At 40.8% G+C, this 25,330-nt stretch overlaps 1 protein-coding gene across 2 annotated transcripts in view; it reads right to left on the bottom strand.

Annotated features, from left to right (window-relative positions):
• Positions 1-25,330, bottom strand: part of SEMA4G (semaphorin 4G) — a 309,056-nt gene that overhangs the window by 126,219 nt on the left and 157,507 nt on the right. For both annotated transcript variants that reach the window (XM_073596158.1, XM_073596157.1), the window contains exons 4-5: positions 24,885-24,947; positions 20,898-20,996 (exon numbers count right to left, since the gene is read on the bottom strand). In XM_073596158.1, the coding sequence (XP_073452259.1) occupies positions 20,898-20,996; positions 24,885-24,947 (162 nt within the window). The remainder of the gene's footprint in view (positions 1-20,897; positions 20,997-24,884; positions 24,948-25,330) is intronic.

Raw genomic sequence — 25,330 nt, 5'->3', positions numbered from 1 at the left:
TTGAATAGTCTGCAATAAGCTGTATGCTTGAATTCCACTAGTTTAATTGAATTAAAACAGTCAGATTACAAACTAGTGTTTGAACATTGCATAATTATATTCTAGCTTACAGAAATTATTTTACATTCACTTCTGCAATTTATGTTGAGATAATGAACATGTGAAGTTCTCACGAAAAATGTGGTCATAAAACACAGCAGGCAAGTTAAACCGAGTTCCAACAAAGGACCAATTGAGTAAATAAATCATAAAGGGGCTGTAGTAGATCTATCCAAGGCAACTAATTAGGTTTTTATTTTTTTATTACAACAGTAACAAGATGGTATCTAACATGTATTATCCTCGTAAAGGGCATAAAAAAAGTTGTATTCAGCAAAATGAGGCAAAATGCACAGATTAGCCTTATGCCGTGTACACACGAGCAGACTTTCCGGCAGAAAAGGTCCAACGGAACGATTCCGTCGGACATTCCGATCGTGTGTGGGCTTCATCGGACCTTCATCGGACCTTTTCTGTCGAAAATTCAGACGGACCTAGAACATGTTTCAAATCTTTCCAACTGACTCGAGTCCTATCGAAAAATCCGTTCGTCTGTATGACGGACCAAAAACGACGCTAGGGCAGCTATTGGCTACGAACTTCCTTATTCTAGTCCGGTCGTACGTCATCACGTTCGAATCAGACGGACTTTAGTGTGATCGTGTGTAGGCAAGTCCGTTTAGTTGGAACTCCGTCGGAACTCCTTTGAAAACTCAGAGTTGAGTCCGACGAGAAGTCCGCTCGTGTGTACGTGGCATAAGGCCTCATTCAACTGCAAATCAGGCCAATACCTGCAAAGGAGGAAAAAATGTGCATAGAACACCAAAAACTTTCAACTGATATGTCACAACTCACAAACCATCAGGGTTCTAGGCAACCTAGTCGTCCACTGAATTAAAAGAAGGTTATAAACACACGGAAACAAAACAAAAACATCCCTCACCTAATAAGAAGCTTTATAATAAGAATAAAGCTTTATTAAGGGATATGGCACATTGACAGACATAAAAACAGTTAGATAGATAAACTTTATTGTCATTGTATACACACAACAAAATGTATCCGTATACTCTTTACAGCAGCAATAAAACACTTCTCAACAAAACCACACATGCCTACCCCTAGCACATGGCCTCATATCTATTTAAATATAACAAAATATAAAATGTTATTTAAAAAATTAAAATGCCACAGAAAATTCCTAAAACACTGTACCTGATGTGATGGGGTTATGGACAACACAGCCTCAGGGAAAAAATGATACTGTAAGCAATTAGTGTGCATTGTAAGTGTTCTATATCTTTTCCCTGATGGCAATGGGACAAACACACTGTAACCGGGGTGGGTTGGATCAATACTAATAGCTTTTGCGCGCTTTTTTTAATCGGCTGGCATATGCTGTGTCTGAATTCAGTAGTTTTATTCCTATAATCCGCTGTGCTGTTTTTACCACACGAGACAGGCACTTCTTATGCTCCGCCCTGCAGCTGGCATCCCACACTACAGCGCAGTGGAGAAGAATACTCTCAATAGTACAATGATAGAAATTGACCAGAAGCCTTAAGGGCAATCCAGCCTGCTTCATTCTCCAAAGGAAAAACTATCTCTGCTGCGCATTTTTCACTAGAAAAAAAGTATTTTGAGACCATGACAATCCCCTTGTAATATGTACTCCCAAAAATGTAATAGTGTCCACCCTTTCCACCTCCTCACCACCTATGTATACCTGGCAATGATTGATCCTTCTTGATCTCCTATAATTGACTATTATTTCTTTAGTTTTTGCATTATTAGGTATTAAATCATTTTCTCTACACCACTCAACCAAATGTTGAATTTCCTGCCTATAAGCTGTCTCATCATTATCTCGTATGAGTCCCACTAAAGTGGCGTCATCAGCAAACTTCACTATAGTGTTAGACGCATGTATGGGAGTACAGCCATGCGTAAACAATGTAAAAATGGCCCGGACTTAACACACATCCCTGTGGTACCCCTGTATTCAAAATAATAGTGTTATGCCCTGTACACACGGGCGGACTTTTCTACCGGACTGGTTCGACAGTACGAATCCGTTGGACAATTCGACCGTGTGTGAGCTTCATCGGACCTGCAGCGGACATTTTCAGTCGAAAATTTGACGGACTTTAGATTTGGAACATATTTTAAATTTGTCCAACGGACTTGAGTCCGGTCGAAAAATCCGCTTGTCTGTATGCTAGTCCGATGGACGAAAACCGACGCTAGGGCAGCTATTGGCTACTAACTATGAACGTCCTTATTTTAGTCCAGTCGTAGGTCATCACGTACAAATCCGTCGGACTTTGGTGTGATCATGTGTAGGCAAGTTCGTTTCTTAGAAAGTCTGTTGAAAGTCCGTCGTAACTCCGTTGAAAGTCCGTCGGACATTTGATATCGAAAAGTCCACCTGTGTGTACACGGCATTAGACGCCTGATCTCCTATTCTCACGAATTGTGGCCTGTTTGTTAGGAAATCCATAATCCATGAGCGCAGCAATGAACATAGGCCCAAAACTTTTAACATTTTCACTAATTTGTCAGGGACTACTGTGTTAAATGCTGAGCTAAAATCAATGAATAACATCCTAACATATGTGTTTGAATGCTCAATATGTGTCAAGGCAGCATGCAATGGAATAGCAATTGCATCATCTCTGCATCTATTTGCACGATAGGCAAACTGATACTTATCCAGATCAACAGGAATGCTTGCCTTAATATAATACGAGCCTCTCAAAACATTTCATGATGATAGGAGTTAGGCCAACTGGGCGATAATCATTTAAGCATGTTACTGCTGATTTTTTAGGTATTGGGACAATAGTAGTAGATTTAATACAAGAAGGTACTGCAGCCTGCTTCAGTGCCAGATTAACCACTTTATACCCCGCCCATAGTCAAATGACGTCCGCAGGAGGGATCTCCCATCCAGGGCGGGAGTCATATGATGTCCTGGGCTTCGCGGCCGTCTAGGGGGTGCGCGCGGATATCGCGGCCACCGGGCACCCGCGATTGCCGGTAACACAGCCGGGACGTGGATCTGTGTGTGTAGACACACAGATCCACCTCCTGTCAGGGGAGAGGAGACCGATCGTGTGTTCCCTGTACAGAGGAACTTCGATCGGTCTCTTCCACTTGTGAGTCCCCTCCCCCTACAGTTAGAATCACTCCCTAGGTAACACATTTAACCCCTTGATCGCCCCCTACTGTTAATTCCTTCCCTGACAGTGACATTTATACAGTAATCAGTGAATTTTTATAGCACTGATCGCTGTATAAATGTGAATGGTCCCAAAATAGTGTCAAAAGTGTCCGATGTGTCCGCCACAATGTCACAATCACGATAAAAATCGCAGATCGCCGCAATTACTAGTAAAAAAAAGAAAAATAATAATAAAAATGCCATAAATCTATCCCCTCTTTTGTAGACGCTATAACTTTTGCGCAAACCAATCAATACAAGCTTAGTGCGATTTTGTTACCAAAAATATGCAGAAGAACACATATCGGCCTAAACTGAGGAAAAAATCTGTTTTTGTTTTTTAAAAATTGGGATTTTTTTTATAGCAAAAAAAGTAAAAAATATTGTGTTTTTTTCAAACTTGTCACTCTTCTTTTGTTTATAGCGCAAAAAATAAAAACCACAGAGGTGATTAAATACCACCAAAAGAAAGCTCTATTTGTGGGGGAAAAAAAGATTTTTTGCGTTTCATTTGGGTGCAGTGTTGCATGACCGTGCAATTGTCATTCAAAATGCGACAGCGCTGAAAACTGAAAATTGGCCTGGGCAGGGAGGGGGTGAAAATGCCCTGTTTTGAAGTGGTTAAAAACCGTATCTTGTGTTTATGTGGGTTATCTTTGTGTAATATTAAAATGAGTTTGATGATCTGAATCATTTAGGTGTGACAAATAAGCAAAGAAAAAAAAAAATCAGTTAAAGGGCAAATACTTTTCCACAGTACTGTACACATCTCACAAAAGTGAGTACACCCCTCACATTTTTAAAATATTTTATTATATCTTTTCATGTGACAACACTGAAGAAATTACACCTTGCTACAATGTAAAGTAGCAAGTGTACAGCTTGTATAACAGTGTAAATTTGCTGTCCCCTCAAAATAACTCAACACACAGCCATTAATGTCTAAACCGCTGGCAACAAAAGTGAGTACACCCCTAAGTGAAAATGTCCAAATTGGGCCCAAAATGTAAATATTTTGTAAGGCCACCATTATTTCCCAGCACTACCTTAACCCTCTTGGGCATGGAGTTCACCAGAACTTCACAGTTTTCCACTGGAGTCCTCTATGACCACATCACAGAGCTGGTGGATGTTAGAGACCTTGCGCTCCTCCACCTTCCATTTGAGGATGCCCCACAGATGCTCAATAGGGTTTAAGTCTGGAGACATGCTTGGCCAGTCCATTACCTTTACCCTAAGCTTCTTTAGTAAGGCAGTGGTCGTCTTGGAGGTGTGTTTGGGGTCGTTATGTTGGAATACTGCCCTGCGGCCCAATTTCCGAAGGGAGGGGATCATGCTCTGCTTCAGTATGTCACAGTACATGTTGGCATTCATGGTTCCCTCAATGAACTGTAGCTCCCCAGTTCCAGCATCACTCATACAGCCCGAGACCAAGACACTCTCACCATCATGCTTGACTGTAGGCAAGACACACTTGTCTTTGTACTCCTCACCTGGTTGCCGCCACACATGCTTGACACCACCTGAACCAAAAAAGTTTATCTTGGTCTCCTCAGACCACAGGATATGGTTTCTAGTAATCCATGTCCTTAGTCTGTTTGTCTAAAACAAACAGTTTGCTGGCTTTCTTGTGCATCATCTTTAGAAGAGGCTTCCTTCTGGAACGACAGCCATGCAGACCAATTTGATGCAGTGTGCGGTGTATGGTCTAAGCACTGACAGGCTGACCACCCACCCCTTTAACCAAGCTGGCAGCACTCATAAGTCTATTTCCCAAAGACAACCTCTGGATAGGACGCTGAGCACGTGCACCCAACATCTTTGGTCGACCATGGCGAAGCCTGTTCTGAGTGGAACCTGTCCTACTGCTGTATGGTCTTGGCCACCATGCTGCAGCTCAGTTTTAGGCTCTTGGCAATCATCTTATAACCTAGGCCCTCGTTATGTACAGCAACAATTCTTTTTTCCAGATCCTCAGAGTTCTTTGCTATGAGGTGCTATGTTGAACCTCCAGTGATCAGTATGAGTGAGTGAGAGCGATAACCCAAAATTTAACACACCTGCTCCCAATTCGCGCCTGAGACCTTGTAATACTAACGAGTCACGACAGCGGGGAGGAAAATGGCTGATTGGGCCCAATTTGGACATTTTCACTTAGGGGTGTTGCCAGCGGTTTAGACATTAATGGCTGTGTGTTGAGTTATTTTGAGGGGACAGCTAATTTACACTATTACACAATACAAGCTGTACACTCACTACTTTATATTGTAGCAAAGTGTATTTTCTTCAGTGTTGTCACATTAAGGCTACTTTCACACGGGGCAGTGAGAGCGTCAGCGGTAATGTTTTATCAGCGCTTTACCATAATTTTAGCAGCACTTTTCGGCCGCTAGCGGGCGATTTTAACCCGCTAGTGGCTGAAAAGGGTTTAAAAGGGGCCCACACAGTGCCGCTGCCATTTTAGGAGTGGTGTATTCACCGCTCCGCAACGCCCCAAAGATGCTGCTTTCAGGACTTTTTTTCCTGTCCTGCAAGCGCACCACCCCAGTGTGAAAGCACTCAGGCTCTTACACTGGGGCTGCAGGGGAGGCGTTTTTTAGGCACTTTCCAGGCGCTATTTTTAGCCCAAAAGCACCTGAAAAACATCCCAGTCTGAAAGGGGTCTTCAAAATATAATAAAATATTTACAAAAATGTGAGGGGTGTACTCACTTTTGTGAGATAATGGGGGTTACTTAGGAAAGGCAAATCCACTTTGCAATACAAGCCCAAAGTGCACTTGAAATTGCACTGAAAGTGCACTTGGAAGTGCAGTCGCTGTAGATCCGAGGAGGACATGCAAGGAAAATAAAAAACAGCATTTTAGCTTGCACATGATTGGATGATAAAATCATCAGAGCTTCCCCTCATTTCAGATCTACCCCTCAGATTTACAGCGACTGCACTTCCAAGTGCACTTTCAAGTGCACTTTGCACTTGTAGTTTGCAGCCTTTTGTAAATAACCCCCATTGTATGTGTGTGTGTGTGTGTATATATATATAGATATATATATATATATATATCTATATATATATATTATGCACACATACACAGTTGTGCTCATAAGTTTAAATACCCTGGCAGAATGTATGATTTCTTGGCCCTTTTTGCAGAGAAAATGAATGATAACACAAAAACATTTCTTTCACTCATAGTTAGTGTTTGGCTAAAGCCATTTATTTATTATCAATCAACTGTGTTTACTCTTTTTAAATCATAATAGCAACAGAAACTACCCAAATGAACATGACCAAAAGTTTACATAGCCTGGTGATTTTGGCCTGATAACATGCACACAAAGGGGTTTGAATGGCTATTAAAAGTAACTATCCTCACCTGTGATCTGTTTGCTTGTAATTAATGTGTGTATAAAAGGTCAATGAGTTTCTGGACTTCTGACAGACCCTTGCATCTTTCATCCAGTGCTGCACTGACGTTTCTGGATTCGGAGTCATGGGGAAAGTAAAAGAACTGTCAAAAGATCTGCGGGAAAAGGTAGTTGAACTGCATAATACAGGAAAGGGATATAAAGAGATATCCAATGAATTGAGAATGCCAATCAGCAGTGTTCAAAATCTAATCAAGAGGTGGAAAATGAGGGGTTCTGTTAAAAGCAAACCACACTCAAGTAGATAAACTAAAATTTCAGCCACAACTGCCAGGAAAATTGTTCAGAATGCAAAGAAAAACCCACAAATAACTTCAGGTGAAATACAGAACTCTCTGAAAACATGTGGTGTTGCTGTTTCAAGATGCACAATAAGGAGGCACTCGAAGAAAGATGGGCTGCATGGTCGAGTTGCCAGAAGAAAGACATTACTACGCAAATGCCACAAAGTATCCCGCTTACAGTATACCAAACAGCACAGAGACAAGCCTCAAACCTTCTGGCACAATGTCATTTGGAGTGATGAGACCAAAATTGAGCTTTTTGGCCACAACTATAAAAGCTACATTTGGAGAGGAGTCAACAAGGCCTATAATGAAAGGTACACTGTTCCTACTGTGAAAAACGGAGGTGGATTGCTGATGATTTCGGGATGTGTGAGCTACAAAGGCACAGGAAATTTGGTCAAAATTGATAGCAAGGTGAATGCAGTATGTCATAAAAAAATACTGGAGAAACATTTGCAGTCATTAGCCAGGAAGCTGCGCATGGGACTTACTTGGACATTCCAACATGACAATGATCCAAAACACAAGGTCAAGTCGACCCGTCATTGCCTACAGCAGAATAAAGTGAAGGTTCTGGAGTGGCCATCTCAGTCTCCTGACCTCAAAATCATTGAGCCACTCGAGAGATCTCAAACGTGCAGTTCATGCAAGAGAGCCCAAGAATTTATAGGAACTGGAGGCTTTTTTGCCAAGAGGAATGGGCAGCTTTACCATATGAGAAGATAAAGAGCCTCATCCACAAATACCACAAAAGACTTTTTGCTGTCACTGATGTTAAAGGGGGCAATACACGGTATTAAGAACTGGGGTATGTAAACTTTTGATCAGGGTCATTTGGGTAGTTTCTGTTGCCATTATGATTTAAAAATAGTAAACACAGTTGATTGATAATAAATGGCTTCAGCCAAACACTAACCATGAGTGAAAAAAATGTTTTTGTGTTATCATTCATATTCTCTGAAAAATGGCCAAGAAATCATAAATTCTGCCAGGGTTTGTAAACTTATGAGCACAACTGTATATATATATATATATATATATATATATATATATATATATATATATATATATATATATATATATATATATATATGTGTATATATATATAGCGAGAGAGCACTGCGTAAATTGACGGTGCTATATAAGTACCTGAAATAATTGAAAAAACATTTCAAGACCCAACAGAAAAGGTAACTCAATCAGAATTCCTAGCTCAGCTTACCTACTGAAAAGCTAACTGATAGTGTCATAAACCAAGATCACCTTCAGTGAAAACCAGCTGTTAAAACGATCAATCACGGACTTCGCTCAAATCGTAAACAAATTTCCATATTCCCTGTAAATGCTTGGTCCATCCACTCCTGCTGTTTGGGCCACCCTACCTAATGTAAAGTGATGGGCAACCTCACTAACCAGTAGGGAGGGTTGGTAAGTAGAAAAGGTTCAACTTCTACAAGAAAAGTCAACATTTGCATATAAGCTATGTTGTCCATCTCCCAGGATGTACTTGCTGAAAAAAAGAACGGGGAGGGGGGAATGTACTGACATGCAGTTTTCACTAAAGGTGACCATTGCTGATACATTCTTGTATCATGTCCTCAGTTTGAGTTGCTGAAGTTTGTGACAGGTTCACAGGAAGGCCTCATGTACATGGAACGTTTAAAAACCTCTCCGATGGTTAAAAACTTCAGTTGTAGCGCGTTTACATGCCACGTTTAGCAGCATTTTTACATTGAAAATGGTCAGAAGTGTATCCCCATTGAAAACACATAAAAACAAAACACTTATAAACGCGAGTTATCGCGTTTAGACATGTTTGCATGCTGTTACAAGCATTTGGAGTTTCAAATGCCAATAAACTTCGGCCCTGAACGCAATTTTTTGCTTTAAATGAAATGCCACTAAACTCAACTGCCTCTAAATGACTATAAAATACTCAGTGTACATGGACAGATAAGATAACAGAGGAGAGTTCAGGGGCTGCTGAAAAAAATGCCCAACTACTCCTAAAAAATCAGTTTATCAGCAACAGTGTACATGAGGTCGAATACCTTTGATTTTTGTCCAGGAAAAGTAGCAGAAATTGAATTACTATGGTAATCTGATGCCAACATCCAGACGTTAGATATCAAAAATAAAACAACACATGTTTTCTGAACTTTGCTTAGCATGAATTCATGATGTAGGGAAATACGCATGAAAACAAGTTAGAAGGAGGGAGGATGACTCAGAATCTGTGAAACATTCACCAATGTGACACATTTTAAATAGGAAGAACAACAATGGACTGTCATTTGAGACGACTTTCATGTCATAAGATTTGACTATAATGACACACAACTTTCCCCAGTTTGTAGTCATAGTGACCTAAATAAACCTTATTTAGTCTGTTTCAAACCTTAAAGATTAATTGAATCTTAAAAGGTACCCCCCAGTCTAACATGACAATTATGTGTTTATGTCACCATGGTGGACAACATATACCTACTGAATGGCTCAAGGTTTGAATGTAACATTCATCTTTTAGGGCCTGTTCATACCAGGTCTGGAGTGGGAACACGTAGGAAATCGCATGGTTTCCCATACTGCATGAAAACAGGCTGCTTTCTGCAGGTGTGCATGGATACCATTAATTCTTATGACACCCCCCCTAATTTAGCAAACCATGTGCATTCGGGACTGGTAAAGTTCATGGTACTGCAGTACCTTGCATTTTGGTACAGTGTGAATTTAAAAATCATGCACCTTTTTGCACATTTTACATGCATAGCGTGGCCTAATGAAATGAATGGGCTGCCCATGAATGTGCAAAAAGAAAAAATGTGTGACAGCCCGAGGTGTCAGGAGAACCCCTATTGAGGGGACAGAAAGTGGGCCTCTGCCACAGGGTGCTGCAACTACCAAATTTCCCAAAAAGACATATATATATATATATATATATATATATATATATATATATATATATATATATATATACCCATTTGCTAAAATCATTTAAGTTCATTTTTTTTCCTCATTAATGTACACACAGCACACCATATTGACAGAAAAACACAGAATTGTTGAAATTTTTGCAGATTTATTAAAAAAGAAAAACTGAAATATCACATGGCCCTAAGTATTCAGACCCTTTGCTGTGACACTGATATATTTAACTCAGGTGCTGTCCATTTCTTCTGATCACCCTTGAGATGGTTCTACACCTTCATTTGAGTCCAGCTGTGTTTGATTATACTGATTGGACTTGATTAGGAAAGCCACACACCTGTCTATATAAGACCTTACAGCTCACAGTGCATGTCAGAGCAAATAAGAATCATGAGGTCAAAGGAACTGCCTGAAGAGCTCAGAGACAGAATTGTGGCAAGGCACAGATCTGGCCAAGATTACAAAAAAAATTGTGCTGCACTTAAGGTTCTTAAGAGCACAGTGGCCGCCATAATCTTTAAATGGAAGATGTTTGGGATGACCAGAACCCTTCCTAGAGCTGGCCATCTGGCCAAACTGAGCTATTGGGGGAGAAGAGCCTTGGTGAGAGAGGTAAAGAAGAACCCAAAGATCACTGTGGCTGAGCTCCAGAGATGCAGTCGGGAGATGAAAGTTGTAGAAAGTCAACCATCACTGCAGCCCTCCACCAGTCGGGGCTTTATGGAAGAGTGGCCCGACGGAAGCCTCTCCTCAGTGCAAGACACATGAAAGCCCGCATGGAGTTTGCTAAAAAACACTTGAAGGACTCCAAGATGGTGAGAAATACGATTCTCTGGTCTGATGAGACCAAGATAGAACTTTTTTGCCTTAATTCTAAGCGGTATGTGTGGAGAAAACCAGGCACTGCTCATCACCTGTCCAATCCAGTCCCAACAGTGAAGCATGGTGGTGGCAGCATCATGCTGTGGGGGTGTTTTTCAGCTGCAGGGACAGGACGACTGGTTGCAATCGAGGGAAAGATGAATGTGGTCAAGTACAGGGATATCCTGGACGAAAACCTTCTCCAGAGTGCTCAGGACCTCAGACTGGGTCAAAGGTTTACCTTCCAACAAGACAATGACCCTAAGCACACAGCTAAAATAACAAAGGAGTGGCTTCACAACAACTCTGTGACTGTTATTGAATGGCCCAGCCAGAGCCCTGACTTAAGCCCAATTGAGCATCTCTGGAGAGACCTAAAAATGGCTGTCCAACGTTTACCATCCAACCTGACAGAACTGGAGAGGATATGCAAGGAGGAATGGCAGAGGATCCCCAAATCCAGGTGTGAAAAACTTGTTGCATTTTTCCCCAAAAGACTCATGGCTGTATTAGATCAAAAGGGTGCTTCTACTAAATACTGAGCAAAGGGTCTGAATACTTAGGACCATGTGATATTTCAGTTTTTCTTTTTTAATAAATCTGCAAAAATGTCAACAATTCTGTGTTTTTCCTGACAATATGGGGTGCTGTGTGTACATTACTTAGGAAAAAATGAACTTAAATGATTTTAGCAAATGGCTGCAATATAACAAAGAGTTATAACATATTGACAGAAAAACACAGAATTGTTGACATTTTTGCAGATTTAATAAAGAAAGAAAAACTGAAATATCACATGGTCCTAATTATTCAGACCCTTTGCCCAGTATTTGAAAAAGAGTGAAAAATTTAAGGGGGTCTGAATACTTTCCGTCCCCACTGTGTGTGTATATATATATATATATATATATATATATATATACATACATATTTTAAGTTATCACTTGAAAACATATTTAATCAAGAATAGATTAATGTGCAGTAACATAGCAACATAGCAACCATTAAAAATTAATCTTTCCCTAATCTATTAGCAAACTTTTATTTGTGGTTGTTCTTTGCACTTTGCAGTAGAAAGCACATTGGTTTTATTATAAATACCTGAAACTGCCTTCATTAATGCTGCAGTATCCATATATAATAATTACCTGGTGTTTCAACAAGAACCCCCTGTACTAAGCATACATATTAGGGTGAACCTGTGCTTTGTTCAATCTGTTCAGCATTGTCACATAGTTCCTCCATACCTGAAAGTACTGGTCAAAATGCAGGTTTAATTTAGGCTTACTGACAAAGCTTGATTCAATGGCACCTGAAGTTTGCGGTTTGTTCTGCTAATCTTGTTTTCTGCATTCGAATCAGACTCATAAGCAACACCCTAATATTTGGGGATTGTCCAACCCAAAGCAAGTCTCTGCTTTCTCATATTTGCTGCCCTTTAAACTGACAATGGATGATGTTTATGCTTGTAAGGGGGCTTCAGGCATTTAAACTTGGATAACCTAGTGCAAAGGTTCTGAAACTTTTCCACTATGATCTTGCACGCCAAGGTAAAACACATCACTTTACAGTTAAAGAAAAGATATGATTTGGGCATGTTATGACATATACAATATGCTTGTAACCTACATTAAGTTGTCTTTCTAGAAGATATGTTTTATCATTTGAGCAGTATTAGCACCCTTGAAAAAGTGGACTTTGATTACTTCTAGTTCAGATTCAGCTGCTAAAACAGATTATATATTCCTGTACCATCTTGTTAATTGAGGGCCTACTAGGCTTCCATTATACAGTTCAGATCTAATAGTACTCTAAAATGTACTATCTTTGTTTAAGTGCTTGTCAATATTGTTTGAAACCACAATAAAAATTCTGAATTGAAAAAGAGGACTTTGTTCCAAGAAAAATGTTGGATACATATCTGCATGTGCAGGAGTCTGTGTGATGTCTAGAACAATGCTGATTTAAATGATTATGTAATATATTAGAACCAGATTATTTTTATAAGCACTTAAGAGCTCTAATTTAAGGAAAGCACAATAAAAATATTTTGTATACTTTTAGTGTCTATTTGGTGTCATACCAAAAATTTCCTAATTCGCTGCTTATTTTTGAGAATTACATTTTTACTTCACTGAAGACAAACTAGAGAAAAAAATGAAAGCGGATGCAAGGGGTTAGGGGGCAGGAGACAGGGAAAGCAGAGAAGTGGTAGAATTAAATTTATCCACCAAGCAGGTAGAGTGAAAGAGAAAATTGCAAGTTTATTAAGATTGTTTGTCTGTGTCTCTAGGAAGAACTCAGAACGGGGCCAGTTATCTTTAGGGCAAAATTAGTAAGAGTGCAGGAAATGTCTAATATGTATTTTTTTTTTTTTTTACATCTTCAAACAGAGAAATTGCCAGACAGTAGGTACACTCCTTCAACAACGATTAAAAAAGAGGAGAAATGGACATGGTTGCTCTTGCTTAACTGATCCTTTGCTCATGAAGGCTACTCTACATTGTGATGCCCCGTACACACGGTCGGATTTTCCGATGGAAAATGTCCGATCGGAGCGTGTTGTCGGAAATTCCGACTGTGTGTGGGCTCCATCGGACATTTTCCCTCGGATTTTCCGACACACAAAGTTGGAGAGCAGGAGATAAAATTTTCCGACAACAAAATCCGTTGTCGGAAATTTCGATCGTGTGTACACAAATCCGAAGGACAAAGTGCCACGCATGCTCAGAATAAATAAAGAGATGAAAGCTATTGGCCACTGCCCCGTTTATAGTCCCGACGTATGTGTTTTACGTCACCGCGTTTAGAACGATCGGATTTTCCGACAACTTTGTGTGACCGTGTGTATGCAAGACAAGTTTGAGCCGACATCCGTCGGAAAAAATCCTAGGATTTTGTTGTCGGAATGTCCGAACAAAGTCCGACCGTGTGTACGCCCTATTAGACCAGTCCCGGCAGTCTTTTCCACCCCATGCTTTGGTGGTCTAAGGTCTTCTCATCAGGGCAGGGTCCATAGCCCTACACTGAATGTGAGGATGCCTTGGGATAGGCCACCCCAAGAGCATGGGGCAGCGCTATCTGCTGGGGGAGCCGAAAATCAGTTAGGTAAAAGTAAGGAAGCTATGACATGTGAGGTTTGTAATCTGTACCGGGGTTGGATTCATAGAGTGTTTGATTCTATGATCTACAGAGTACACACCGGAATCCAAATGCTAGCACGTCACTCAGACTTGACCACAGAAGAAGAAATACTTACAGTTCTTGGCCCTTTCATCTATTTCCCACCATCCTCCTTGCTGCAATAATCAAAGTTCCCCAATTACTACTCACCTTCTCCATGCTTTAGCGCAGGATACTCCACCCAAAACCTGCTAAGACCAAGCAGAGGGCAAAATGCATGCAAGAAGAGGTTGTGGGTGGACTATCCTCAGTCGATGTTGGAAGAATAAAGTTGTGAATCTGCTCACCAAAAATCCATCCAGTTCAAAACATTTTTTTACAATGTCCAACCTTGACCTATGTCCTTTAGAGATACTATTTTGAGTTGCATATCAGCCATTGTAAGTTACCACAAACTGTTAGGAATACAGATACTAACATGAATAGCATTAGCATACAAAAAGCTGAAAAGCACACACATACAAACACCAAGATATTTTCTAGACAAACAGTCTGCAGCACAGACATCCCTCGGCTAATCTCACATCACACTCCCGCCATGCTTGGCTGGTTCTGTCACATTCCTACAATGCCCCAGTGTAGCACTCTTATTAATTACGACAGGTTTAAAGAGTTAATGGTCATGTGAACTAAGGAACAAGAAGAAGAAAAACATGGATTTCCAGTCTCTATCACTACATCACACACACAAGTATATCACAGTGTTCATCACTCACCCCAGGCCATGCTTTCAACAGACACATAATATATTAGGTGTGACCTACAGTTGCAGCTCTACATAGGATTGCCAGGAAATACTGTATATATTAAGGATGACCATACACACCTAAAGTTCATTTTTTCAGCCAGGGGGCTGAGCAAAAGAAAATCAATTGATGCCTCTATCCATACTAAACAGGCATTAGGCTAATGTCCTTACATTATATAAACTTTTAATACTGGAGCTTTCCTTTTCTGTTTGCTATATTGCCACAAGCTTACAAGACAGAATAAGAATTTGGGAATTACACAAATATTCAATAGTCCAGATATGATTTTATTCCAGTAAGGGTTAGAGGGACAATCAAAAGGAGTAGCTAACACATTTCAGAGGCCTAAAAACACCTTTGTTCATCGAGGCTTGCAATAGGAAACAATGTATAAGGACTAAATATTGACTGAATCTTGAATATTGTTGAAAAGTACTGAAACTGAACAGTATTTTATGTAGTATGGTAGTCTGCAGAAATCTCGTTGCAGCTGGTCTGGCAGCCAAGTAACCTGGTAAACTGATCACCTATACCAGGGTTTCTCAACCAGGGTTCCTCCAGAGGTTGCTAGGGGTTCCTTGAGCAATAAGCAATTTCTACCTCTCAGATAAGTTCCAAATGACATCATAGATTTTAGCTATCTTTAAGGGGGGTCATTTTTCCCAATGCCCACAGGTGTAAGGGGCATTCTTCCCACTAGCTATCACACTAATGTATTGTGAGTTGTAGATATAGTGATTTTTAACAGGGGATCCCTGAGATTGGAAAGGTATTTCATGTGTTCCTCTGTGTTGAAAAGGTTGAGAAAGGCTGACCTATACCAACATCAATACAATACTATTGGATAGCAATGGCAATAGGATAACCCTGCGAGTAGCACTGTTTTCATTTTCACAATTCTGTAGGACAGCCTTCTGTACTTTCTAAAAATGCAAGATGTCTGGCTGTATCTCACGCTTGGTTCAGTTATCTTGGACAAGCATTCAGAGAGTGAAGTTAGATCTCCTGATCTGTATACTTGAGTAATTCCGAGGTCTGGAGGTCACCAACCCTTTCTTGCTTCTAGCCACATTAACATACAAGAAACAGATAGCACACTAAAAATTTCAATACTTCTAACAGATGGGCAGGATATTATGAATTTCATGATACAATTTTACACAGTAGCTAGTCTATGCTTTGCTTCTTGCCATTGCATTAAAAATTCAGCAATTTAATAAAGTAAATTATATTTATATCCATCTTTGGCCTAAAGCAAAATGTCTTTTACAATGAAGGTATTTTGGCTTTTTAAGGGGATTAAAGTTAAGAGAGAAATGAACGTATGTGACGTTTTCACAAACATTTTTCGCAGTCTCTGTTTACTTTACTGGATAAAAGAATAAAATTGTTCTAAAATTGCAGAACCAGCAATACAAATGTAAATAGGGGATATCTTTGTACTGGCTAGAACATAAAGTTTATAGTTCACATGCCGCTCTACAATATGGAAGGAGATGCAATCAGAGTACAGATAAAGGTCAGACCACTGACTACTCATGATTACAAGATGAAGATGTGTGGGCATGCTGTCTACAAGCCACCCGCCTGTCGCTCGCTAACCATTATTTACACACTGTTTAAGTAAAACTCACTTTATTTTGACTGTTTTAACTACAGCTTTTAACATTTTCTCTTTCATTTACACAAGACGGTTTTGGCCATTTCAAACAAAGGTAAGGTTGTGGCTTGAGCACAGCCTGTTAAAATTCTTTTAGTCTAAATCACAGAATGCGAAATACATTTTAAAAGGAGCAGAAAAAATTAACAAGCAGTGTGCACTGCTCACACAAATATTTATCCCAAGGTGTCAGAGGGCTATCAAAATGTAAATGTGTTTAAAGTTGGGTTCTACAGTGATAATTTTTAACCTATGCAAGCAAACATTCCAATATGTGCAAAGCAAAGCACACGTTAAAGTGATTTTAAAGCTTTAAATATTTTTTTAATTAAAATAACAAACATGTCATACTTACCTGCTCTGTGCAATGGTTTTGTACAGAGCAGCCTTGATCGTTCTCTGGTTGGGTCCCCTGCTAGCGCTCCTGGCTCCTCTCTCCCACCATGTGCCTCCATAGGAAGCTGTTTCCTATAGGGGGAATTGGGCATGTTTGATCCCAAGACGGGCTATTTGCAAATGTGAATGGGGCCTAAACGCTAATAAAACTACCATGTAACTAAATTATAACTAAACTGTTCTACCCACTATGCTCCAGTTTTATTTCTTATATAGAGTACCAGTAAAGCTACCTATTCCCTAAAGCAAGTTATCTCCCTGGGGGCACATTGTGAAGTTATCCCTGTACAAATCCCTATGTTTAGGGAGTTTTTTTTTAATGCGCTCAGCTCATAGCAGAATCAATAAAATGGGGGTTATTTACGAAAGGCAAATCCACTTTGCACTACAAGTGCACTGCAAGTGAACTTGAAAGTGCAGTCGCTGTAGATCCGAGGGGGACATGCAAGGAAAATAAACAGCATTTTAGCTTGCACATGATTGGATAATAAAATCAGCAGAGCTTCCCCTCATTTCAGAGCTTCCCCACGGATTTACAGCGACTACACTTCCAAGTGCACTGTAGTGCAAAGTGGATTTGCCTTTTGTAAATAACCCCCAATGTGTTTACACTAATACTATGCAAAGGATCAATAACCTATCGCAGGCACCATCAACCAGGGCATTGGTTGATGGGCATCATTAATTGTATAATCCACAGTAGCTCTTTGAATGACAAACATTCTGTACATAGTTACATAGTTACATAGTAGGTGAGGTTGAAAAAAGACACAAGTCCATCAAGTCCAACCTATGTGTGTGATTATGTGTCAGTATTACATTACATATCCCTGTATATTGCGGTCATTCAGGTGATTATCTAATAGTTTCTTGAAGCCATCAATGCTCCCCGCTGAGACCACCGCCTGTGGAAGGGAATTCCACATCCTTGCCGCTCTTACAGTAAAGAACCCTCTACGTAGTTTAAGGTTAAACCTCTTTTCTTCTAATTGTAATGAGTGGCCACGAGTCTTATTAAACTCTCTTCTGCGAAAAAGTTTTATCCCTATTGTGGGGTCACCAGTACAGTATTTGTAAATTGAAATCATATCCCCTCTCAAGCGTCTCTTCTCCAGAGAGAATAAGTTCAGTGCTCGCAACCTTTCCTCATAACGAAGATCCTCCAGACCCTTTATTAGCTTTGTTGCCCTTCTTTGTTCTCGCTCCATTTCCAGTACGTCCCTCCTGAGGACTGGTGCCCAGAACTGGACAGCATACTCCAGGTGCGGGCGGACCAGAGTCTTGTAGAGCGGGAGAATTATCGTTTTATCTCTGCAGTTGATCCCCCTTTTAATGCATGCCAATATTCTGTTTGCTTTATTAGCAGCAGCTTGGCATTGCATGCCATTGCTGAGCCTATCATCCACTAGGACCCCCAGGTCCTTTTCCATCCTAGATTCCCCCAGAGGTTCTCCCCCCAGTGTATAGATTGCATTCATATTTTTGCCACCCAAATGCATTATTTTACATTTTTCTACATTGAACCTCATTTGCCATGTAGTCGCCCACCCCATTAATTTGTTCAGGTCTTTTTGCAAGATTTCCACATCCTGCGGAGAAGTTATTGCCCTGCTTAGCTTAGTATCGTCTGCAAATACAGAGATTGAACTGTTTATCCCATCCTCCAGGTCGTTTATGAACAAATTAAATAGGATTGGTCCCAGCACAGAACCCTGGGGAACCCCACTACCCACCCCTGACCATTCTGAGTACTCCCCATTTATCACCACCCTCTGAACACGCCCTTGTAGCCAGTTTTCAATCCATGTACTCACCCTATGGTCCATGCCAACGCACCTTATTTTGTACAGTAAACGTTTATGGGGAACTGTGTCAAATGCTTTTGCAAAATCCAGATACACCACGTCTACGGGCCTTCCTTTATCTAGATGGCAACTCACCTCCTCATAGAAGGTTAATAGATTGGTTTGGCAAGAACGATTCTTCATGAATCCATGCTGATTACTGCTAATGATATCATTCTTATTACTAAAATCTTGTATATAGTCCCTTATCATCCCCTCCAAGAGTTTACATACTATTGATGTTAGGCTAACTGGTCTGTAATTCCCAGGGATGTTTTTTGGGCCCTTTTTAAATATTGGTGCTACATTGGCTTTTCTCCAATCAGCTGGTACCATTCCAGTCAATAGACTGTCTGTAAAAATTAGGAACAACGGTCTGGCAATCACCTGACTGAGTTCCCTAAGTACCCTCAGATGCAAGCCATCTGGTCCCAGTGATTTATTAATGTTAAGTTTCTCAAGTCTAATTTTAATTCCGTCCTCTGTTAACCATGTAGGTGCTTCCTGTGTTGTGTCATGAGGATAAACACTGCAGTTTTGGTTACTGAAGCCCCCCGATTCACTCGTGAAGATTGAGGAGAAGAATAAATTCAATACCTTTGCCATCTCCCCATCCTTTGTAACCAGATGTCCTTCCTCATTCTTTATGGGGCCAATATGGTCTGTCCTCCCTTTTTTACTGTTTACATACCTAAAGAATTTCTTGGGATTTTTTTTGCTCTCCTCCGCTATGTGTCTTTCATGTTCTATCTTAGCCATCCTAATTGCACCCTTACATTTCTTATTGCATTCTTTATAAATTCTGAATGCTGTGGATGATCCCTCAACCTTGTATATTTTGAAGGCCTTCTCCTTTGCTTTTATATGCATTTTTACATTGGAGTTAAGCCATCCAGGATGTTTGTTCGCTCTTTTAAATTTATTACCCAATGGGATACATTGGCTAATGCCCTTATTTAATATGCTCTTAAAGCAAACCCATCTCTCCTCCGTATTCTTTGTTCCTAATATTTTATCCCAATTTATGCCTTTTAGCAAGGTTTGTAGTTTAGGGAAGTTGGCTCTTTTGAAATTCAGTGTCTTTGTGTTCCCTTCATGTCTCCTATTTGTGTGATTTATACTGAAACTAATTGACCTGTGATCGCTGTTACCTAAATTGCCCCGTATTTCCACATCTGTTATCATATATCTATATCATAATAATGCTGGTATAGATAAGCATACCTCCCAACCTGCTGAGATGACATGGACAGATGGACATCTTCTAGCACAGAATATGCAGGAAAATGGTACAGCCCTTTCATGCTCCTAAGCTCAAAAACCAATTAATACACAGGTGCTTTTTTTTCCCCAACTACTGCTTTTCCTTTATATGTACTTTTTAAAATAAGTTCAATAGTTAGAAGCTGGGTGAAAGGTTTAAGTGCAGGAAAACACATTTGTTGATCCACATGATGGACAGTTGGGAACTATGGACTGGAACAGTACAGCTAACCAACTAATGTTTATCCAATAACAGCAATGGTTAAAGCCTTAAAAACTAGTATGGAAAACCAAAGAAACTATTATGCCCCGTACACACGGTCGGATTTTCCGATGGAAAATGTGTGATAGGACTTTGTTGTCGGAAATTCTGACCGTGTGTAGGCTCCATCACACATTTTCCATCGGATTTTCCGACACACAAAGTTTGAGAGCAGGATATAAAATTTTCCGACAACAAAATCCGTTGTCGGAAATTCCGATCGTGTGTACACAAATCCGACGGACAAAGTGCCACACATGCTCAGAATAAATAAAGAGATGAAAGCTATTGGCCACTGCCCTGTTTATAGTCCCGACGTACGTGTTTTACGTCACCGCGTTTAGAACGATTGGATTTTCCAACAACTTTGTGTGACCGTATGTATGCAAGACAAGTTTGAGCCAACATCCGTCGGAAAAAATCCTAGGATTTCGTTGTCGGAATGTCCGAACAAAGTCCGACCGTGTGTACGGGGCATTAGAGTTGGAACAAGGTGGGTTCAATCAATTTCCAACCCATGTTTATTCATTTGGTTACTGGAAAGTAGGAAATGATTGCTGACTGAGAGGCACCAAATTGTTTTGTGCATGGCCAACATTCCTGTTTAGGTTGGTATTTGTTTTTTAAAAACTGAAAATTCACTTGAAACTCTGCTATGTTCTAATTTTTTACACCGTAAAGAAGTCACCTTTTAAAAAGGTTTAGTCCAAAAACAGGTAATGATCCACTCTCATAGTTTAACAGCAGATAAATTGAAAGGTCAGGGTGTACTTACAATGTAGCAGCATTGTGGAGCAAAGGCATGCGTCCCGCAGACATACAGGTGGGTTTCATTAAATCTCTGCAAAAGCCTTATATGGTTGAAGCACTCGGTCTGCAGGGAGAAAAAAAAGCAAAATTATTATGTTCCAACACCAGAGCACTAAATTCTGCTAAAGAGACAAACTAATCTTACATTAAACAGTCTAGCTCGCACAGCGGCCTGAACACGCGCTTCTCAGAGATGTGCAATGAACATGGACAGACATTAAAGCATTCACTTCCTCCAGATATTTATTATAAAATGGTAAAAGGAACATATGAATAAATATTTATAGAAAATAAAGGGGATAAAACATGTAGGACATATAAAAAAAAATAAACATGTCTTTTCATTAACAGAAAACAAACAGACAAGTACAAGAAGCAAAAAACACAGGGATCAAAAAGCAGCTCATGCCACCGCTGTGCCAGCATCAGATTGTTCCAGGAGCTGTATCTTGGAAAGAACAGCACAGAGGTAAGTGTGATTGACACGTTACACTTGCCTCTCACAGACCTTTCTGAAGACACATCTTAAAACTCCAATTCCAAAAAAAGTTGGGATGCTGTGTAAAATCTATATAAAAACGGAATGCAATTGCAAATCTCAAAACCATATTTTATTCACGATAGAAAACATATCAAACGTTTAAATGGAGAAAATGCATCACTAAGAAAAAAATTAGGTAATTCTGAAATTGATGACAGCTAACACGTCTCAAAAAAGTTAGGACGGGGCCATGTCATGTTTACCACGATGTAGCATCCACTCTGCATTTAACAATACTCTGTAAACGCCTGGGAACTGAGGAGATCCATTGCTGGAGTTTTGGGAGAGGAATGTTGTTCCATTTTTGCCTGATATAAGATTCTAACTGCTCAACAGTCCTGGATCTTCTTTGTCCTATTTTCCATTTCAAGATGAGCCAAATATGTTCAGCTGGTGAAAGGTCTGCACTGCAGGCAGGTCATTTAAGCATTTGGACTCTTCTACTACGAAGCCATGCTGTCATAGATGCAGTATGAGGTTTAGCATTGTCCTGCTAAATAATGCAAGGCCTTCCCAGAAAACGATGTTGCCTGGGTGGGAGCATAAGCTGCAAATATCTTTCAGCATTGACGGTGCCTTTCCAGATGTGCAAGCTGCCAAAAAGCATGTCAAATTTGGGAGCGTTTGACCACAAAACAGTTTTCCACTTTGCAACAGACCAGGAGGATTTTTAATAAATTACTTTTCAAAACCGTCTTGTTTTTATTTACACTACACTGCCTTTTTTGGGGGGTTAATTCTGCCCATTAAGCATGTTTAACCGCTTGCCAACCAGCCGCCGTCATTATACTGTGGCAGGTTGTCACAATCCTGCGAGCCCTTATAGCTACACGTCAGCTCCTTTAAGCGGGATAGCAGGCGCTGCACTGTGGGGGTGCTGATGCTCGTGGTCGACGGTCGCAATGACCGCTGGCCACGAGCGATCGCAGGCACAAGAGGCAGAACAGGGACGTGTGTATAAAAAACACAAATCCCTGTTCTGTTCTGTGAGGAGAGACAGATCGTGAGTTCCTAATAGCTAGGAATCACGATCTGTAATTTCTTCTAGGTCAGTCCCCTCCCCTACAGTTAGAAACACACACAGGGAACACAGTTAACCCCTTGATCATTCCCTAGTGTTAATCTCTTCCCTACCAGTGACATTTATACAGTAATCTGCATTTTTATAGCACTGATCGCTGTATAAATGCCAATGGTCCCAAAAATGTGCCAAAAGTGTCCGATGTGTCCGCCATAATGTCGCAGTCCCGATAAAAATCGCAGATTAATGCCATTACTAGTAAAAAAAAAAAAAAATAATAAAAATGCTATAAATGCTATAAAGTGGAGCTGGCACAAAGACAGGAGACAGCAGTGGTGGAGAAGACAGCAATGGTGGAGAAGACCGGAGGAAGAAGACCGGAAAAAGAATACCAGAGGGAGAAGACCGGACCGGAGGAAAATTTTTAGGACTTGTCAAAATCGTCTCTTATTTTTACTTACACTGCCTTTTTTTGGGGGTGAATGGGTAGGGGTACAATGTACAACATACTCATTCACTTTGAAGCGGGATCTGGAGCCCCCTTGTTAAAGGGGCTTCCAGATTCGAATACGTCCCCCCTGCCCCAAAGCACCCACGCCCCCCATGTTAAGGGCGTGTGGCCTGGAATTGTCCACGGGGGGTGCTCGGTCGATGCCCCCCCCTTTTCTGTCCTGCTGGGCTTTGTGCTCGGATAAGAGCCTGGTATGGATTTTGGACCCCACGCCATTTTTTTTGGGGGGGTGGGGTTTCCCCTTAAAATCCATACCAGACTGATGGGGGGCAGTTTTTTTCACCCCATTTTGGCATAGGGTTCCCTTTCAAGACCCATACCAGACTCGGAGGGCAAGGTATGGATCTTGGAGGGGACCCCACACCATATTTTTAAAAAACTTTGGCGTGGGGTTCCTTTCAAGATACTCAGAGTACAAGTCGCACCACAAGTCCGATTATCATAATCCAACTTGCATGTGACATCTATTCAAATCAATGGACTGAAAGTCAAATAAGTAGACGGGTTTCATAGGGAACCATGGATTTTGAATAGAGGCAGGGAAACGCTGCAAAAAGCTTGTTTTTACAGCTGCTTTTTCCTGGCGTTGGTAGTGGCTTTTTCTAACACCTGCATACATGAGGCATTACTTTCTGTGCATTCCTGTCCATGGGACAACTGCTCCCCTAATTTCTAGTATAGGTGTCACAGGGACACAAAAGAAAAAATCTCCCCAGTGGGGTCACAGACAAGAAATTTTAACTCTAACCAAAATTAAAAAAAATATATCTGGAATTAGGCTTTAAACATGCTTAATGAGCAGAATTAAATAAAAGCAATTTGGGATATTCAGCAGAATATACGTAGAACTTTGGGAAATATTAAGGAGTTAAAGGGGTTTTAAACCTGTAATGCTGCAGCCCCCCCCCCCCGTTTTACTTACCTGTACCCCCTCTATCTCGTTCCGGTGTCTTGCCGAGAATGTTCCCTCGGCGGATAAGTTCCCCCCCTGTACTGCGCAGGCGCAGCGCCTGCGCAGTACGGACTACTGTCAGCCGCCGGAGATAGCCGAAGCTCAAACGCTTCAATCAGCTGTACACGGCGCCTGCGCTCTGGGTCCAGGTTCCTTCCCCACCATCCAAGTGGACCTAGAGGGGGAATCTAAAAGAGCCGAGCGAAGCGAGGCCGTGCCCGAAGCGTGGCGAGCGAAGCAAGCCTGCGAGGCGTCATTTTTACAGCCGCCGTGTACAGCTGATTTTCAGCTATTCCGCTTCGGCTATTTCCGCCGGTTCCTACTGCGCAGGCAGTAGGCAGGCAGGGGGGAACTTAGCCGCCGAGCGGAACTTTCTCGGCAGAACACCGGGAACGAGCACACCAGCAAAAGCCGGTGTCTCGGTTCCTGATTGGATGGATTGATAGCAGTGCAGCCATTGGCTCCCACTGCTGTCAATTAAATCCAATGACCCGGGGGGCGGGCCGAGTCATACATTCGGCTTCTATGGACGCCGAATGAATGACTCGGGAGCGCGCCTGCAAGTTAATCCCCCGAGAGAGAGGATGTTCGTGGCCACTCTGTACAAAACGAGCTGCACAGTGGAGGTAAGTATGACATGTTTGTTATTTTTTATTTTTTTTTTTAAAAACAAAGCTTTAGTGTCACGTTAATTTGATTTAAAGTAAGATAACCAAGTAGTGAATTGGAAGAAACACACAAATGCTAACAGATAAGGAACCTTGTGAAAATAAAAACAGGCAGACACCTGCAGGCTTGGCACGCAAAGCACAGTCCTGACATTGGCAACTAGTCTTTCCATCTGCAGCACTTGGTGTGCTCGTAGGTTCATTTTATCCTCAAGCTAAATACAAAAACTCACCACACAAAAAAAGAGAGGAGAAATACCTGAATATTTTTTCCTTTGCTGTGACATATGTTAGTCTCGTTAGCAGTGACCTCCCAATTGATCTAAGAGAAATAAAAAAAACATAGAAACAAAAATGTGCAATTAGTTTGTGGTTAGCCACTTGCTCATAGGTTAACAAACTAATAACCAATTCAACTACAAAATATAACTGAGTATATAGCACATAACATCTGTTTCTTTAGGTGGAATAATGTATATAATAATCTGTACTATGTACTAACGAGATGTAATACTTGGATGTAAACAACATATTTCTAATCCCTTTAATTTCCCAATAAATGTTATTTAGGAATAATGCATTTCTAAATGCAACTAGTTTAATTTCCTAAACTTGTTTCAGAGACCTATAAAACCAACCACAGCAGGGACAGATCTAGCAGCTAGTCATGCTCTGCTCCATAGCACATGAGATGACTAGGGATGA

Source organism: Aquarana catesbeiana, linkage group LG08 (genome assembly GCF_042186555.1).
Source record: "Aquarana catesbeiana isolate 2022-GZ linkage group LG08, ASM4218655v1, whole genome shotgun sequence".
NCBI classification, from domain to species: domain Eukaryota; kingdom Metazoa; phylum Chordata; class Amphibia; order Anura; family Ranidae; genus Aquarana; species Aquarana catesbeiana.
The sequence above is the reverse complement of the archived record's forward strand: the minus strand, read 5'-3'. Positions and strand labels throughout refer to the sequence as shown.